Genomic DNA, 19,907 nt, shown 5'->3' with positions numbered 1-19,907 from the left:
AGCTTGCATTAGATCGGTGAATGACAGCCTCCCTGCTTGAAACACACTGAAACTGCAGTCTAACTCATTCACTGACATGACAAGAGCCCTTTCACACGTTCCCCCCATAGCAGTGTTTGTCCCCAAACACTAGAAGAGAGTACAATGACATTCCAGATTCAACACCCCCACCAACAGCACAACTACATAACAAGAATGCTAATCAGATGGAGCCTCCCTATTATTGAATGTGTTAAGTGCATTTGAAATGTAACTTGTTATGTTATTTAGTTACTTTTGGTGTGCTGGAATATTACCTGTTGTTCTCGGAACTACTCTAAAATTTTACTTTATAAATGTCATACTTCTTGGGGAGAGCAAAAGATTGGGTTCCAGGTATCATAAATGTTGCTCCAAATTTTAGGACTCATCAGTTCCATACTGAGGATGGAACTTAGTCTTAGCAGGTAAAGTGTGCCCAGTCATATTTGCTCAAGTGACCAAACTTTTCCAAACCCAGAGGAGCAGTATCTATTCTGACTGTATCTTTTCTGTCGATTTAGTTAAGTACTAACAGCAAAAATAGCAACTCAAAATGCTCAGCCAGGCCAGTGATATTGTTAGCCTCTGCACTTAAAAAAAATGAAAACCCTTTACAGACATAGTTGAAGCTCTATGTTGTCTGGAGTTTAGAGGCTTATTACAGCATGCCGTCACAGGATGAGGTGGCTCTTGTGTCTCTGAAAGGTGATAGATGACTGAGCAGGCAGAACCAAACACATTACAAAATCGCAAGGCAGGAACATAGGCAGACCGCCTGGAGATCAGGGCTGGTGGTAAGCAAGCAAGGTCATGAATGAACCAAAATCAGGGCAGGAGTTATACAAAAGCAGAAAGCGAGGGAAGTCCAAGTCAATACTGAAGAGTGACCAGAAAGCATGAAGTAGCCAGAGATGTGGCACCTTTGATAGGGGACAAAATCAATATTCCATACTCCATTTGAGCACTTCTGATTGAGGTCAGGTGTGCAGCTGTAATAATAGCAAACTGCAGTACAGAGTATTAGCCAGCAGAGGTGCAGGCTACAGACTGATCATTACGTGACAACTTGTTTTTTATCTATTACTGTATAAAGCATATCTGTTGTGCTAATGAAATATAGTCATAAGTAAAATAAAAAATGAAAAATATAACTATATATCATACTGGTGAGTTCTACGTGAAAAGAAAAACGAGTCCACCATGAATAATAAGGTCCACATAAAAAATGAAGTCCACTGTAAATAGAAAGGCTCAAAGAATCCAACACCAAAGCTTCCAGGGAGACCACATGATGATCACCACCACCCTCTAAACAGAGAAGTCAAAAAGTTCCTGTGTGTAATGCATTCCAAATGAAAACTCCTTCCACTTCCAACCCCAGGTGTAGTTCCACCCAATGGAAAAGGAATCCAGCAGTATATTACTGATATCCATATCCACACTGTCATGGATGCTCAAAGGAGGGAAATGTGCTCCACATAGTGTAAATCTTAATTAAAAACCCTTTAAAAAAAGAATATGGCACTTACATGTACACATACTCTATGTAATTGCACATGGATTAATAAAGTCTGGCCGGCATATACAGTAAGATGAAAGCTCTGTCACTTCCGGTTGCGTGGTGACAACAGCACGTAGCTCCATGGGCGGAACCGACATACTTTATTATTGTTTTGACTGTGATGAATATCTCATGGTACTGTTGCAGCTTTTAAGCACTCTTTAGTTTTGATATTTGTGTGGTATCTAGTTCTTCTTTATTATTTTTTGTATCTGTATGTTAATGAGCAGTTTTATCACAAAAAAAAAACTGTCAATACAAGGAGCCAATGTGTCACATGATACAAACAAATCGGACACAACTGTGCTGCAGTCTGAGTATGAATAGAATGAAAATGACCTGGTGTAAACCATAGCATGCAAAAGATTATTAGGTGCCCATAGTCACAAATTTTGAAGACTTGGCGTTGTGCACTGATAGAAGGGCAAAGATAAGACAACATCATTCTTAGTTCTCTATAGTGAAACTATCCAACATGATCTGATTATTGATGGTCCATAATGATTTTAAAAATAAAATAAAATATTACTATTATTATTATTATTATTATTACTACTACCACTACTAATAATAATAATATTAATAGTAATAATATTCAAGGTAATGAGCATTCTTAAATAAATGTTCTGAAGCCCTCAAACACACTTTTAGAACCCTTGCATTATAGGCATAATAAATGTGCTTCCAATAATGAAATGATCTCTGTATTTGTGGTTAATTTTAATTCAATTTCATTCGAATTCGAATTAGTTGACAATTAGACAAACAATTCGGTATTGGTGTCCAGAATAAACACCAATGCAGTTTTGTCAGGAATAAAGATGTACTGGAAAGTCTTGGTGAATGGCTTACTGATTGTCCAAAATATTTGGAGAGATGGGTACCTGCAGAATATATACCCGTGTACATCTACAGCATATGAATATACATATCTATGTGAGTATTGGAGGTTGTGACCTTTTTTGGTAGTCAAATAGCCCTAGCTTTCAACTGTTGTCTGGTTTCCTTGGGTAGTTTTGAATAAAGTGTATCCTAGGATCATAGGGGTTAGTTATTGAATAATAAACTATTAGCGGTTTTGAAAAATGAAGTCTTGTTAATACATGCTCCAAATCTGTTCAGGGAATTATATCACTTTCACTTACATCACTTCCTTTGTTCATATTTTTTCTAAAAAAGAAACTCTCTAATATGTGGTAAGTAACACATAATTTCCACTCACTGAATGTATATATATATATATATATATATATATATATATATATATATATATATATATATATATATATACATACATACACACACATACACACAGTATATATTTTGTTAGTAATGACAGCTTCAAGACGCCTGCTGTATGGAGAAAATAGTAGCATGCATTGCTCAGGTGTGATTTTGGCCCATTCTTCTAGACAAATAGTCTTCAAATCTTGAAGGTACTGTGGGCCTCTTCTAGGAACTCTGATCTTTGGTTCATTTCAAAGATTTTCTATTGGACTCAAGTCAGGTGATTGGCTGGGCCATTCTAGCAGCTTTATTTTTTTTCTTTGAAACCAATTGAGAGTTTCCTTGACTTTGTGTTTGGGATCATTGTCTTGCTGAAATGTCCACCCTCATTTCATCTTCATCATCCTGGTAGATGGCAGCAGATGTTTATCAAGAATGTCTTGGTACATTTTTCCATTCATCCCTCCTGCCACAATATAGCGTTTGCCCCACACCATGATGTTCCCACCTCCAAACTTCACTGTTGGTATGGTGCTTTTGGGGTAATGTGCAGTGCCATTTGACCTCCAAACATGGTGTCTATTATGGCATCCAGAGTAAAATTTTGGTCTGACTAGACTATATTCTCCCAGTATTTCACAGGCTTTTCTAAATGTTGTGCAGCAAACTTTAAACAAGCTTCAACATGCTTTGTCCTAGGCAATGGAGTCTTGCATCGTGAGCGTGCATACAGGCGATGGTGGATGAGTGCGTTACTTATTGTTTTCTTTGAAACAATTGTACCTGCTAATTCCAGGTCTTTATGAAGCTCTCCGCAAGTGGTCCTTGGCTCTTGGAAAACTCTTCTGATGATTCTTTTCGCTCCTCTGTCAGAAATCTTGCTAAGGAGCACCTGGTCATAGCGGTGAAATGATGTTCTTTCTGCTTCTGGATTATGGCCCCAACAGTGCTCACTGGAACATTCAGAAGTTTTGAAATCCTTCTGGGTGCGCATGCGCGGGGCTTCCGGGAAGACGTGCTGACCGGGAGCTCCGACCCGGCCGAGCCTTCCGTAGTCCCCAAAAGCCGCAATCGTTAGCAGGAACCCTCAATCCAGACCCCCCCAGGCTTCGGATAGCTTCAGGCACAAGCCTGTATGTGGAGATTCCCTCAAAAATCGGAGGTCAGCCGGCAACTTGACTTTGGCCTGCCCGCCCCCACTGCCTCCAAGATGGCGGCCGCGGCCTCTTCACGCGGAGACACAGGAGACGGGGACTCCATAGCTGATCCCCCTACGACCCACCAGCAGGCTACCTCTCTGATGGAGACCCCCGTGAGTACCCAGCCACCACAGACTGTTTCCCCTGCCTTCACCGAGTCACTCATCAGCAGAGCATTGTCTGACATGCTCCATACCCCCACGCTGCAATCACCTATTAACCTCCCAGGCTCCCAGCAGGCTCTCCCTCTGCACTCCCCCCCACCAGACGGATATGGCCCAGCTATTGAACTGTTTCTCAGACATGCTTGCTGCAGGCCTGGCTCAGAATGCCACACAAATAACCACTTCTATTAAAGCTGATCTACAAATCTTGGGGGCTCGCATTGATGTGATCGAACAAACTGTAGATCACACAGCAGCACGCACAAATCAAAATACTAATTGTATTCAACTGCTGCAAGACCAACTCGAAATCACACTAGGAAAAATCGACGATTTAGAGAACAGAAATCGGAGATACAACTTCCGCATCAGAGGCATCCCTGAAGCTGTCACCAACATCCATGACACAGTAAAGCTCTTTATGAAAGAAATCATCCCGGACATTTCAAGCCACAAACTTGAGATCGACAGAGCCCACAGAGCGCTCCAACCACCCGACAAGATGGGCTCCCGAGGGATATAGTGGTTAAACCCCACTACTACGAGATCAAAGAAGAAATTATGAAAAGATCTCAGAATCTGGATAACCTTTCCTTCCAGGGAAACAAAATTCAAGTCCTTGCGGACATCTCCAAGACCACAATTCTAAAGAGGAGAGCCCTAAAACCTCTCCTGGAAATCTTATCGCTGAGATCCATAAAATACCGCTGGTCCTTCCCTTTCCGCCTTCTGTTCCAATACAAGGATAGACCCTACGGTTTCATATCATTTCAAGAAGGTGAACATTTACTTCTGCGACTCGGATTCATCACCCAGGAAGTTTCCCCCCAGGAGCCCCCCAACAAACCAAGTTCTTCCAAGAGACCCCCCTCAGGAAGCCCCATCACTCCGATCTGGAATAAAGAGCAAATGAAGCGACACCGTGACTCTCATCCGCCCAGATGATTCCTAATCCAATGGGCCCTCCAAGGTCCTTGTTTCCAGAATTTCCTCCTTTAATTGTGTGGTGACTGATTACACACCAACTGAACTCTTCTCTCTACCCATGAGAGCAGAACAATTTCTCCTCTTCCTCCTCACCTGACCTCTCCCCATGAGGTAACAGGTGAAGGCTCCAAGTTTTTTGATATTTCCTCTCTAAGAAAATGGACCCCTGTCTCCTCAGGATTGACCTGATAGCTCGAATCTCCTGTGCCTAGGCGGCCCTTAGTCTCAGCCTCAAAATTTCAGCTTACCCCTTCCTTCTCCCCCTTCCTTCCACTTCCCTTTCCCTTCCTTTCCTCTCCCCTCCCAATTACCCGCTGACATCCGCCTAGAGCTAGGTTTTCTGTTCTGTTGGATTTTTATATGTTGTGTTATCTGTTATAGTTACTCATGTTTGTTATTTCTCAAAAGCTCTTTAATCCTCACGCTTTAAGGTTCCATAATGCCCTTAAAGCTGGGGACTCGGCGGCCCGGTCGGGTTAGCATTGCCACTTCCTCTGTTGTGATCGAGAGGGGTTATCCCTCTGATTACACCAGACACACAACCTTGGCTGAGGTTGTCTCTGTTTTTCCGAGACCCTATATTTTTTTGGGTCTTGGTCTAGGACTGAGCTCATAAGTTCGGTCCTACATTTTCCTAGGCGCCTACGCCTGGTTTTGTTCGTTTTTGGATTGTGGAAATCATTAAATATACTCACTCTCTTTATTTTCTCTTTACTTCTTTTTTTTTTTTTCACTTCCTCTCCTTTTATATTTATCCCAGGAGTGTGCACAGAGGACCGTCATGTTCCAGACTCTCCTGCTGAAGTCTCGAGCCCACCTTGCCAGACTCAAGTTCGATTCAACAAGGAACCGGGTAGGTCCACACCGCACACACTCGTATTCCTCCTCTCGTGACCATGGCTGACTCTTCTCCACTACAGAGGGCTCTTAAGATTGCCTTACATAACACCCAAGGCCTTAATTTCTCCGTGAAAAGGCGCAAAGCCTTTCAAAGCTACAACTCTAGGGGCTTAGACATAATTCTTCTCCAGGAAACTCATTTCCCCTCCAATTACTCCCCTTCCTTCCTCCACAATAAATATCCCACTTTCTTCCTTGCAAATGCTAATGAAAAAAAACGGGGAGTTGCTATTCTATTTTCTAAACAGACTCCATTCTCACACTCTTTAACAATTAGGGACACTGATGGGAGATATATCTTAGTCAAAGGTTCGATTGAAGGAAACCTCTGCACCCTCATCTCCTATTATGCACCTAACAGGGGCCAAGCCAAATTTTTCTCCTCCTTACTTGCAAATCTTTCACCCCACTTCGAAGGTAGGGTGATCATGGGCGGGGATTCCAACATCACGTTTGACCAGGTTCTAGATAAATCAGACCATGGGATTCCCCACCTTAAAAAACCCCCCAAAACAAAGTCTCCGGATTGCCAGACTCTTCCATTCTTTAGGTCTTATTGATACCTGGAGGGAACTCAATCCATCAACAAGAGATTATACACACTACTCAACCCCTCACAAAACCTATGCTAGAATTGATCACATTTTCATGCCCACTACTGAAATACACACAGCTTCCCAGGCCTCCATACAAGATGTTCCGTGGTCCGATCATTCCCTAGTGACACTAAAACTTTTAAATACTTTATCGCCCCCTGGTTCACGAGATTGGCGCCTGAATGAAAAAATTCTATTCAATCCTGTTCACTGTATTATGCTGGAAAAAGATATTAAAGAATACTTCCTGATCAATGACACTGGTGACGTCTCTCCTAGCTCCCTTTGGAGCGCACACAAACCGGTAATTAGAGGGAAGCTTATCCAACTTTCCTCCCAATTAAAACGCGAACGACAAGCAGACATTTTAAAGCTAGAAAAAGAGTTCAAAGAACTCAGTTTATCCCATAAGCGGAACCCCAATCCCACCACTCTCTCTAAACTTGACACCACCAGATTGACCCTCAATTCAGCCTTTGCTTCCAATGCAGATAGACATCTTCATTGGATCAGTGGCAGTCACTACTTGCGCGCTAACAAGTTTGGCCCCCAGTTAGCGGCCAAACTCACCCCGAAACATAGGACCTTTGCCCTCCCCAAAATAAAATCCCTGTCGGGTTCTCTTACCCAACACCCCGAAAAGATTCTAGACACCTTTCAATCCTTTTATTCCAATTTGGATTCTGACAGATGTCCTATCTCCCACAAAGACCTAGACTCCTTTCTAGAGAATATCCTGCTGCCAAAAATCTCTGACTCCCATCGTTCTATCTTGGAGTCCCCATTTCAAGACTCTGAGATCCGAGCGGTCATAAAAAACCTCAAAAAAGATTCTGCCCCGGGCCCGGACGGATTCTCAACCTTCTATTACAAAACCTTTACAGACACACTCTCTCCGTATCTGGCTTGTCTCTTTAACTCCTTAAGCAAGTCCTCCCCCCTTGAGCCTGATGCCAATCTAGCCTTCATCTCGGTCATTCCCAAACCGGGTAAAGACTCCATTGAATAGAGCAATTACAGACCAATCTCATTAATTAATAATGATTTAAAAATTATGACAAAGATATTATCGAACAGACTAGCTTCATTTATAGGTTCTTACATTCATAAAGACCAGGTGGGGTTCATCCCGGGGAGGCAGGGACCGGACCAGATACGGAGAGCAGTAAACGCAGTCTCCCTCATGAAGTCGGGTTGGGATGGCGGCCCCCCCAGGAGGGCTTCCTCCTCTCCATTGATCTTCAAAAAGCGTTCGACACTGTTGTCTGGCACTACCTCTTTACAATCCTATGGAAATGGGGCTTTGGTCCTAACTTCATTAATGTACTAGAATCCCTCTATCACCAACCAAAGGCACAGGTCAGAATTCAGGGACACCTCTCAGATAAATTCCCTATAAAGAAAGGCACAAGGCAAGGTTGTCCCCTCTACCCACTTCTTTTCGCAGTGGCTATCGAAACCTTGGTCATCGCCATAAGACAACATCCAGATATCCATGGAGTCCGCTGTGGCCAATCAATGCACAAATGTGCTTTGTTCGCGGACGATGTCCTCTTATTTATTACATCCCCCCTAATTTCTACCCCCAACATAATCCAACTTCTCCACGATTTTGAACTCGCCCCTCGGAGGGGCCAGGACGGAGAGACTGACACAGACTTTACACCAGCGCTGTCTCAGCACAGCATACCGCACCAAACTTCCACTGATTTTGCATAGAAAGCCGTTATAGTATGGTTTACTGACGCACCAGTGCCATGTGAGTACCCCGGTGTGGGGAGCGTTTTCTTTTAATAAAAGCATTTTGACTATATTACACTATATAGTTTCCTTTTCATTCTATGTATGGAGCCACATTGTTTCCAGCTGGAGGAGTAGAGCAGACACTGAGACTGAGCCCAGGGGTGGCTCCAAAGCAATTTTGGACTCAGGGTAGAAGCTGAGTCACACGCTCTGAGCTGAGCACATTAGCTTAAGGGGGTCACGAAGGAGCACAGGAGCATGTTTTGCAGCACTCAGGATATCTTCGGCATGATGTTGGATTGTTGTCACAGCTGAACACCACCTGCACGCATTGTTTTATTATCACTGCTGGACATTATTTGCACACACTATTGAGAGTGCCATAGAGAACTTTTTTTTTTTTTTTTTTCATTTAAGAAAAGTAGGTTACTGTGTATTGAGCACTAAGCACACTTTTTATGTTGATTAAGACACTATGTATGGTGTAAAAAGCACTAATAAGCACTAATTTATGGTGTAACAAGCACTTTTTTCACACCTTGTTTATTTATTCTACATTCATATTATTTGTATTTAATATTATCGCACTAGTAAGCACAAAGTTGGTTATTATTAATTTTGTTTTTGGGGTCACCCAAGCGCAGCGCATAACTTGTAAATTTAACCTGTGGTGGTACTATCAGGCATCGCAGTTAAGCCAATTCTCCACAATTTATCTTAAGGGGCCTAAACCAGACTGGGTGAGCATGGTACGAGAAGCTGTCCCTAATTACACCTTAGATTTCTTGCTTTGGAACCTACCTAAAGGACGCCACCCCATACTAGCTCCTACATTATCCCATTTGATGAAGTTATGTGATTCCCTTCACGAGTTGAGACCTCTAACCTCTACCTGGCAACCACTTGCCCACATCTTCCGTAACCCCAGGTTTCCCCCAGGTTTAGATATCCGAGCTTTCAAATGGTGGCTAGACAAAGGCCTATACAGAATTGGACATTTCTTTAATTCTAATGGTCCCCTTACTTTACCATACTGCACCTCAAAACTTGATATGCCCCCCTCCGAAAAATTTAGGTTCTATCAAATATCACATTTTCTGAACCATTTATGGAAGAGCAACGAAAGCCCTCTCTCAGTAACTCCCTATGAACAATGGTGCTCCTCGGCCGTGGACGCGAGAGGAGGTATTTCTCTCATATACTCATCTCTAGCTGAACCATCGGAGAAAACGGCCTACATGTTGAGCTGGGAGCGGGATCTTGACTTCAGCTGGGACCTGGACCTATGGCATTCCAATTTTGCCCGTTCTTTTAAAGGTATACTGAACATGTCCCTGAATGAGGCTAGCCTCAAAACTTTAACATGTTGGTATTTGGTACCTTCTCGTCTGGCCAAATATTATCCTCAAACATCACCTCTCTGTTTTAGAGGATGCAACCACATAGGTACTCTTCTACATATTTTATGGGAATGTCCTAGAATCAGAATGTTTTGGAATAAGATTTTCTCCCTTATTCGCAGAACCTGTGGTTTTGCGATTAAGCAAGACCCAACTATGGCCTTACTTAACGGTCCAATCCCCAAAACTTCTAAACCTAACCAGAGGCTGATTCGGTTTATCCTCCTTGGAGCCAAAATGACTATTACCCGGTCTTGGAAATCTCCGACAGTATCCTTCCGTTTAGCTAAACAAAAAATTTCTTGGATAATGATGCAAGAAAAGATTTCCAATACCATCCTGGACACTTTGGACAAATTTAAAATCATTTGGGAACCTTGGGCTACCCAGATGGGGATCCCCCTATAATTCTGAATCGTAAAACATAGGTTCGATTCCTTCCCAGGGTGGTCCCCGGACACTCTCTTGTGATAGTCTTCTGTGCACCTCCTTTCCCCAAACCTCTGTCATACGCACTTTACCTTTTCTCCTCTTTTTTCTTTTTTTTCTCCCTTTTTTCTTCTCTTCTTTCCCTTCACTGCACTTCTTGATACTTCTTTTCCCTGGCTCTCGGCATTAATAAGTTCTCATTTAATTAATCTATGGGTTGATCTCGGGGTAGGTTTCCCTTCATTGTTCCCTCAGGTCCTTACGTATAAAGTATTCTAGTTCCGGTGACCGACCTCTGTTCGACCCGCCCTGAGAGTACAACTCAGATTGTTGCTTCTTTGGTAATGACTTTGTTCTTGATCTTTTTGTCATTATTGCGTTACTCAATATTCATAATGTTCAGAATACTTTATTCCTCTGTATTTTCTCTCTTCAAATTATGCTCTGGGTTTCTGGACCTCTAGACCATCGGTACAGCAAGATCCCGGATGGGGTGCTGGTGGCGGGGGGTGCAGGGACATTAGAGCATTACCATTTAACTATATAGAGGAATATTAGTTTAGTGCTGTGAATAATACTCGTCTTCTTTGTATACGTAATCTTCTATGTACCCAATGAGCAAATTGTTCAATTTTCTGTCTTATGTATTGTTGTATTACTTTTAAACTCAAAAAAAAAAAAAAAAAAAAAGAAAGAAATCCTTCTGTAACCAATGCCATCAGTATGTTTTGCAACCATAAAGTTGCAAAGGTCTTGAAAGAGTTCTTTGCTTTTTCCCATCATGAGATGTTTCTTGTGTGACACCTTGGTAATGAGACATCTTTTTTATAGGCCATCAGTTGAGACTGAACCAGATTATTTTAATTTGCACTGACAGGGGAAAGGATTGCTTTCTAATTATTGATAGATTTTAGCTGGTGTCTTGGCTTTCCATGCCTTTTTGCACCTCTCTTTCTTCCTGTGTTTAATATTGTTTCCCTGTGTCATTCCATTTTATTACACATAACTTAATTTCTGAACATATTTGTTTTGTTTTTTTTGTATGTATGGACTGAATGGGTTGTTACCGATATGTGGTGAAAATTTCATGTTTATAGCCCCTTTAGAAATATATTTATCTAGAACAATGGTGACGTGTTCAATACTTATTGTACCCAATATATGTATATATATATATATATATATATATATATATATATATACACACACACACACACACACACACACACACACACACACACACACAGTATAGGTGATTTAACAACATGGATGCAGCATGAGAAAAACTCTGAAGATGAGAGCAGCCAATAACTGTAAGCCATTAGCAGAACAGATGTCATAGGTAGGGAAGCGAATGGGGGGAAAACATAAAGAAATGTAAAATGGTTCACAATGTGAAGTTATCTTAAAAGGAAAATATAACATATTTTTGGATATTTTTATTGCAGTGCTCAGTTTTTAAATGTGACATTCATATACTATATGCTTGTTCTTTCATGTTTTTGTTATAATATTACCTTTAGAAATTTGCAAATAAGCCACTAGACCAGGGGTCTCCAAACTTTCTAAGCAAAGGGCTAGTTTAGTGTCCTGCAGACTTTAGGGGGACCAGACTGTTACCAGGGGAAGCAGAAAATGCCCCAGCATCAGTGAGCACAATGTCCCATCATTGGTTTGAATGGAAGGAATAGTGCCTCATTGTTGGTGTCAGTGGGAAGAATAGTGCCACGTCGACAGTGTCAGTTGGTGTAATAGTGCCCCAAGGGCCAGATAAAGACAAGCCTAGGTCCACCTACGGCCCTTGGGCTGAATTTGGAGACCACCACTGCACTAGAGGAAGCTCTGTGTTTGGCTCCCCCTCACTTATCATCCCCCCTAATGACTGTCAAGGTATCAACCACGTAAAAAGTGCATTGTTTTCAACTTCTAGGCTTGCATTGTTAAAAGCAACAGTAAAGCACAAACATTGTGTATAGCACTCCAAAGCAGGAAGGAGAGCCTGTGTATGTAATAAGTAAACATGGCTTCCCTCGTGTACATACAGTGTACGATTGCAAACTACACATAGACACAACTTTATTAAAAAATTAACAAACAAGCCATTGGCTCCCACTGCTGTCAACCACTGCCATTGAGGAGGGAGTGGGAGGCGGGTCTGAGCCGCGCTCTGTGTGTCAATGGACAAACAGAGTATGGCTTGGGAGTGAGCCTGCACGAGTGCCCCCATAGCAAGCGGCTTGCTATGGTGGGCACTCTGCAGGGGGGAGGAGCCAGGAGTGCTGGCGAAGGACCCTAGAAGACAAGGATCAGAAAATCATAGCACAGAACAGGTAAGTACAACATTTTTGTTATTTAAAAAAAAAATATGAGTTCACAATCACTTGCATTGCATATATTTTTTATCCAAAAAATGGAAATGGGGCTTTTTATAACATGCTCTCTGAACTTGATATGCACAACATTATTTCACATAACTTTTTGAAAGCAGAGGTTGAGCCTACCATACGCATCTCAAACGTCATCTGATTCCTGCTGAATCAGTCGAAATTTGAACCACTGGTGGCTCCATCTGGGTTGAAAAACTTCAATTAAAAAATCTGTTTGGAAAGTTGCTGCTGAACAGTGACTGCGTCCTTACAGATAACTGGCAGGGGAAATTCCTTGTTTGGCATAGATAAAGGCTGAATGAGAGAAATCTATGTGTAAAGCTAGTTTTACAGTAACTTTATTTGACACACCCAAAAAATCAGTTGAATTCCAGAAAACTTGAATAAAACTAAGTGCGTCATCCGGGTCCCTTACTGTCACCAGTTCCAGTGCAGGGGACTGTACTAATGCTGTGATGGCGCCCTGAGACCACCAGTCCTCTACCATGCTCCTGTGATGATGTCAGACCTCTTATTTACCCAAGGGGGAAGGACCTTGCCTACAGCCATCCAATAGCAAGTGTCCTTGTCACGCAGGCAGTGCCATAGACACCTAAAGGCCTAAGCAAGAATTAAACCATACTGGAGAAGATTTGGGGCTGCAATGTCACATGAGCAGAGGTTAAGGTAAGAAAAAAATGGAATTTAGATATGGATTTTCTTTATTCAATAATCACAGATAGGGGGGTGGGAGAAAGAGGTGGGTGGGGGTTTACATGGATCTCAGAGAGGGGTATTTGATCAAATGTATTATAACACATGTTTATTAGATCTCGTCCTTTCACATATCACAGCTTTTGTTATTCAATATACAGTATTTCAACTTTTTTATGAGTCATTTTGACTTCAAGTAATTGCAAAACAAAAATCTCTGATTTTGGTTTCTACAAGCTATATGTTTTATACTACCCAATGCGTTTCTTGGAATGCATTTCTTGGACCAATAGGTCAACTTTTTCAGACGTAAGTTATAACAAGTGAAAGGACAGTAATATCATTAAAAGCTGTCTGGTGAGGGTCTCCTTCAGAGCAAAACTCTGACAACTCAAGGACTCTCTTAAAGATGGAGAAACCATCTCTGCTGTGGATCCCCCAGAAGAGCGATGGATTGTATGGGGCAAAATGAACTTCTTCTACTTGAGATTTTAGATTTACATCTAAATGAGATTGTACAATCAGATTGTAAATGTTTGTAACCAGGTTTATTGATCACAGACCAATTATTTCAACTGTCATCTTTGACCTCCTTCTGAAAGACCTCTCTGGCTTTTAGGTCTGCTGTTTTGTGTTATTATGCAGTATTTCATGGGATAACATATGTTCTTTTAAGGTAACCCATGCATTTTTAACCACTTCCCGCTCAGCCTATTGTCAAATGATGGCTGGACAGGAATTTTGTTGTTCCAGGTGGACATCATATGACGTCCTCCGGAAACAGGCTGCGATGTGGCACGATCTGTCATTGACTGTGTCTACCAGACACTGCCGATGACTGATCAGTTTACCGGTCCGCTGCCGGTACCATGTGATCGCTGAAACCAATTATAGCAGATCAGAAGACAAATTGCAAACAATGAATGGCTTTGATTAATGCCATTTATTGTGTACAGTTGTGTTGCTAACTGTGATTGCTCACAGTGATCACATGGTACAGACAGGTTCAATCACAGCCCATCTGCACCATGTGATTAGCTGTGGCCTATCACAGCTAATCACAACAATACACACTGCATCAGTAAAAATGGTTGCTTATACCAGTGAAATTCACTGTTAAAAGCAATCATAGTGTGTTGAAAAAAAAAATCCTGATCACTTTCCCAGAGTAGTAAAGTGTTGCTATGGTAACACTGCATTGCTCTGGTCACAGTGTGTTAGAAAATAAAATCATTAAAAAAAAAGAAAAAAATGAATTCGTTTTTTATTTTTTTTTTTTTACATATTGTCACCAGTCAGTGTCCCTAATCACCGCAACACCAGTTATATGATGACGCTGTACTACACTGGTGACAGTATGTAAAAAAAATTATTGTACAACAAATATTATTTTTTTGATTCCTTCATTTTCCAACAAACTGTGACAAAAAAATAACAACTTCAAAAAACTCGTCATGCTTCTTACTAAATACCTTGGACTGTCTACTTTCTAAAAAGGAGTCATTTGGGGGATATTTGTACTGTCCTGGCGTTTTCAGGCCTTAAGAAATTAGATTAGAAATTAGGCCATCGGTACATCAGGATTGATTAATTTTCAAATACACTGAGCAAAATTATAAACGCAACATTTTTGTGTTTGCCCCTATTTATCATGAGCTGAACTCAAAGATCTACGACTTTTTCTATGTACACAAAAGGCCTATTTCTCTCAAATATTATTCACAGATCTGTCTAAATCTGTGTTAGTGAGCACTTCTCCTTTGCCGAGATAATCCATCCACCTCACAGGAGTGGCATATCAAAATGCTGATTAGACAGCATGATTATTGCACAGGTGTGCTTTAGGCTGGCCACAATAAAAGGCCACTCAAAAATGTGCAGTTTTACTGTATTGGGGGGGTCAGGGAGGGGGTCCGAAAACCAGTCAGTATCTGGTGGGACCACCATTTGCCTCACGCAGTGCAGCACATCTCCTTGGCATAGAGTTGATCAGGTTGTTGATTGTGGCTTGTGGAATGTTGGTCCATTCCTGTTCAATGGCTCTACGAAGTTGCTTGATATTGGCAGGAACTGGAACATGCTGTTGTATACGCCGATCCAGAGCATCCCAAACATGCTCAATGGGTGACATGTCCAGGGAGTATGCTGGCCATGCAAGAACTGGGATGTTTTCAGCTTCCAGGAATTGTGTACAGATCCTTGCAACATGGGGCTGTGCATTATCATGCTGCAACATGAGGTGATGGTCGTGGATGAATGCCACAACAATGGGCCTCAGGATCTTGTCACGGTATCTCTGTGCATTCAAAATGCCATCAATAAAATTCACCTGTGTTCGTTGTGCATAGCATACGCCTGCCCATACCATAACCCCACTGCCACCATGGCCCACTCGATCAACATTAACATCAGCAAACCGCTCACCCACACAGCGCCATACATGATGTCTGCCATCTGCCCTGTACAGTGAAAACCAGGATTCATCCGTGAAGAGAACACCTCTCCAAAGTGACAGACGCCATTAAATGTGAGCATTTGGTTACGACGACGAACTGCAGTCAGGTTGAGACGCCGATGAGGACAGCGAGCATGCAGATGAGCTTTCCTGAGACGGTTTCTGACAGTTTGTGCAGAAATTCTTTGGTTATGCAAACTGTTTGTTCCGGCAGCTGTCCTGGTGGCTGGTCTCAGATGATCTTGGAGGTAAGGATGCTGGATGTGGAGGTCCTGGGCTTGTGTGGTTACACATGGTCTGCGGTTGTGAGGCCAGTTGGATGTACTGCCAAATTCTCTGAAACGCCTTTGGAGACATCTTATGGTAGAGAAATGAACATTCAATTCAAGGGCAATGCTCTGGTGGACATTCCTGCAGTCAGCATGCCAATTGCACGCTCCCTCAAAACTTGCAACATCTGTGGCATTGTGCTGTGTGATAAAACTGCACATTTTACTGTAGAGTGGCCTTTTATTGTGGCCAGCCTAAGGCACACCTGTGCAATATTCATGCTGTCCAATCAGCATCTTGATATGCCACACCTGTGAGGTGGATGGATTATCTCGGAAAAGGAGAAGTGCTCACTTACACAGATTTAGACAGATTTGTGAACAATATTTATGAAAAATAGGCCTTTTGTGTACATAGAAAAAGTTGTAGATCTTTGAGTTCAGCTCATGATAAATAGGGGCAAACACAAAAGTGTTGCGTTTATAATTTTGCTCAGTGTATATATACCATAATTTGTGAACTCTATAACTTTCCTACAGTCTAAATAATAAACACTGATTTGGGTTATGTTCACCAAAGAAATGTAGCAGAATACAGTTTGGCCTAAATTTATGAAGATCAATTATTTATTTGCAAAATTGTATAACAGAAACACGGTTTTTAATCAAAATTTTCTGTCTTTTTCCATTTATTTAGCAAAAAATATAAACCCAGTGATGACTAAATACCACAAAAAGAAAGCTCTATTTGTGCAAAAAAAATTATAAAAATGTCATATGGGTATAGTGTTGCATGATCACACAATTGTCATTCAAAGTGTGATAGCATTGAAAGTTGAAAATTGGCCTGGGCAGAAAGGGGGTGAAAGTACCCAGTATTGAAGTAGTTAATGAATCAAAAACTCAACCATTTTTTAAGCGGTGCACCACAACATACATCAATTTGTGGTTAGTGGTATGCTGTAGCATGATTTAGTTGTCACCTACTGGACTCGTGCCTTGGGTTGCCATTGTACATGAATAGCACAACAACACATGGCACAGAGTGTGCATTTTACTGCACATTGCATAGGTATGAAGGGGGCTAATGCTTTGTAAATAACTGATCCATAACAAACATGGAGCAAGGAAGGTTGGTCTGAAGTTTCTGATCAACTGATTTTGGTTACGTCGCATAGAATGCACTGAAGATTTAAGACACAGTTTTAAAAAGGACAGGTTGGCAATAGCAGCTTATTCATTTCAGTATAGGTTTCTTTTAAAATAAAAAGCAAATGGCTATTCATTAATAAAATGCCCATGTCCAAAAGCCCTAGCCTCATGTTAAAAACAGGTCAAATGGAATAACTGTATTACCCATAGCAACTGCTAACACTACAGGAAAAACCCACTGGGCCTCATATACCAACGTGTGTGGGAGAAGAACTGTCCAAGACTATTTGTGATGTTTTACAGCAACCAATCAGGCTTTGACAAGTACTGAGAAATTACAGATGTAGAGTTGAGGCTTGTTAGATACAGAACAAGGCAACTATCTTTCTGTTTTTGGCCATAGTAAACAATAAAGATGATGTACCATGGTAGCCTGGAATAAATACAGAGGTAGAGAAGGCAAAAAAAAACGTCAAAGTGATATTCTTAGTGGCTAACTAAAATATTAGTGTTGCTCGCCATAGAATTGCTTTTATTTTTTTCAATTATTAAAAAAATGGCACTCAAGATTAGATTGGTTGATATGGGCCACACCTTCACATTCTACATTTTAAAAAGCACCCCGCACCTTCTACTGATCACTCGGCACCCTCTGACATGGTCACTTTCTGGAACACTTGCTAAATAATTTAATATCGAAAGGAATGGTAAGGACTAACCAGGAATCAGTTTCCAAACCAAATTTAATATATTTTCAGCTCCAAATTACAAACAACATCTGCTTTGGAAGCCCCAAGCATTCCGCATAATTACTTTTTTTTTACATTTTTACTTTTTTTAAATTGTTTTTTGATTCACATTTTTAAATTAACAGCACACCTTACACAATGGTACTTCACAATGACTATCAGCACCATTATATTATTTCATAGAAAAATAGGAAAGGGTAGGAGAGGTGAGGGTGTGTATGCAAGCTGGAAAAGTAAGGATGTTTCCACTGGCAACTAATAAGAATTTATCTTTGCTTCTCTGACATTGTGGCTTTAGTAATCTGGTTCCTGGGCTCCTAGTTTTGCACCAATGGCGGTATCTGTATTCGTTTGTATGCTCTCCATGTTTTTGAACAAATACTGCCTCTAAGTACTGCAGTTTTCTATGATGGCTCAAAAATATCTGTAACTGTCCCTGGGGTATGTGATTGTGTTAAGCACAATAGATTGTAAGCTCCTTTGGGAGAATGGACTGTTGTGGATGGTTCAGTGTGCTCTGTTCATGTAAAACTCCATACATACCCTTTAGCAGTTTACAGAAAGTACTGAACCATCCGCAACAGTCCCTATTTCCAAAGGTGCTTTGATTTTTGGACTATTTAATACTGTCTCTAAAATTGCTAAGGGTTACGTTGGAGCGATATAAAAGAATACATAAATAGAAAAAGGATTTTGGTTATTATGGGCAATACCACCAGTCATTTTTGCATTTGCCTTCTAGAATCAGCTTAGAGTCTTTTATTCTTCCTTAGGATAGATATCTGGTCTTGTGCAGTGTCTATGCACTCTAATCCGTGCACAGTATGCAGCAAATCAACACAACATCCCACACAATAGACATGCAATTAGCTCTATTCCCGAAACCTTGCTTTTAGATGCCATGAACGTATCTCTGCATCCTAATGGTTAGCACAGCACAGTGTATAAATGTCACACCTCTTTATGACATGGTGCCAATCATTGCCTTGAATCAAGTACAGCGACGGGGGGAAAAAGAATACAAAGAGCATGATAACTCACCTGGCTGCTGTAGCTTCTCGCTGACTTCAATCGTTGACGCAGGGCCGACAAAACGCCTTGAATGTAGACCTTAACTCCCGTAGGGCTGAAGCCTTCTCCCTTAGAGACCCACACAGGTCCTCGCAAATAGGTGAGAGAGTTTTGCAAGCATGTGTCAAGAAAAGGGACTAGAGATTAAAGAAAAAAAAAAAAAAAAAAACTTCATGATCAATATAAAATAAAATAACATTTTCAGCCAGGCTCAAATCCAAAGCTTTAGTATGACAAGAGGACTAATGTGTAATGTGAGTGATAAATGACCCGGGTTAAGCCTTAGGTAATGTGAATGCTCCATGAATTGTAAGCGGCAATGAAGACACATTTATAGTGAGATACCCCCCTATGTCAGATTTCTGAGCTGTGAGAGCACACCTGAATAGTTCTGAAGAGTGTCTAACTAACTGAACAGAGTGTCATGTTGTGCACTGATTGCCTTATCTTCTCATTTATCACAGATGAGTTGGAACAAACCCTGCTGAAATTTACTTGCATTGTCCTGAAAGAGACTACAAGACGGTGGCTGTCTGTCCCCTTCCCAAAAAAACATAAAATCTAGCTTGTGGAGATTTTGAAAAGAACTGTTATATGTGAGATCATGTATCGACTTTGTGAAAGTGTGCTGTAATTACCAAAAGATAGGCAATTTTAAAGTTAAATGTGTACAACAAAATGGATGCAAAGGGGTTAATTGCTAAAGGAGTAGAACATTTTTTAATTTGCAAATTAAATACTGACTTTGCTTAGTGGATAAGGTAAAGCTACTTTCACTAAGAATTCATCAATTGTAAGGAAATTTAAAAAAAAAAACGATCTTGCACCTGATTGGATGCTGAAACTAAAGGCAGTTTCACCATTTTCATTTAGCCAAGTAAATATTCACGTTGCATAGTATAAA

At 41.1% G+C, this 19,907-nt stretch overlaps 1 protein-coding gene across 1 annotated transcript in view; it reads right to left on the bottom strand.

Annotated features, from left to right (window-relative positions):
* The window catches only part of DCDC1 (doublecortin domain containing 1), a 690,767-nt gene that overhangs the window by 486,143 nt on the left and 184,717 nt on the right, over positions 1-19,907 (bottom strand). Inside the window, exon 8 of the mRNA XM_073604506.1 lies at positions 18,974-19,140. Coding sequence (XP_073460607.1) covers positions 18,974-19,140 — 167 coding nt within the window. The remainder of the gene's footprint in view (positions 1-18,973; positions 19,141-19,907) is intronic.

This window comes from Aquarana catesbeiana, linkage group LG11, assembly GCF_042186555.1.
Source record: "Aquarana catesbeiana isolate 2022-GZ linkage group LG11, ASM4218655v1, whole genome shotgun sequence".
Classification (NCBI taxonomy): domain Eukaryota; kingdom Metazoa; phylum Chordata; class Amphibia; order Anura; family Ranidae; genus Aquarana; species Aquarana catesbeiana.
Note: the sequence above shows the minus strand (reverse complement) of the source record. Positions and strands in the feature narration are given on the sequence as shown.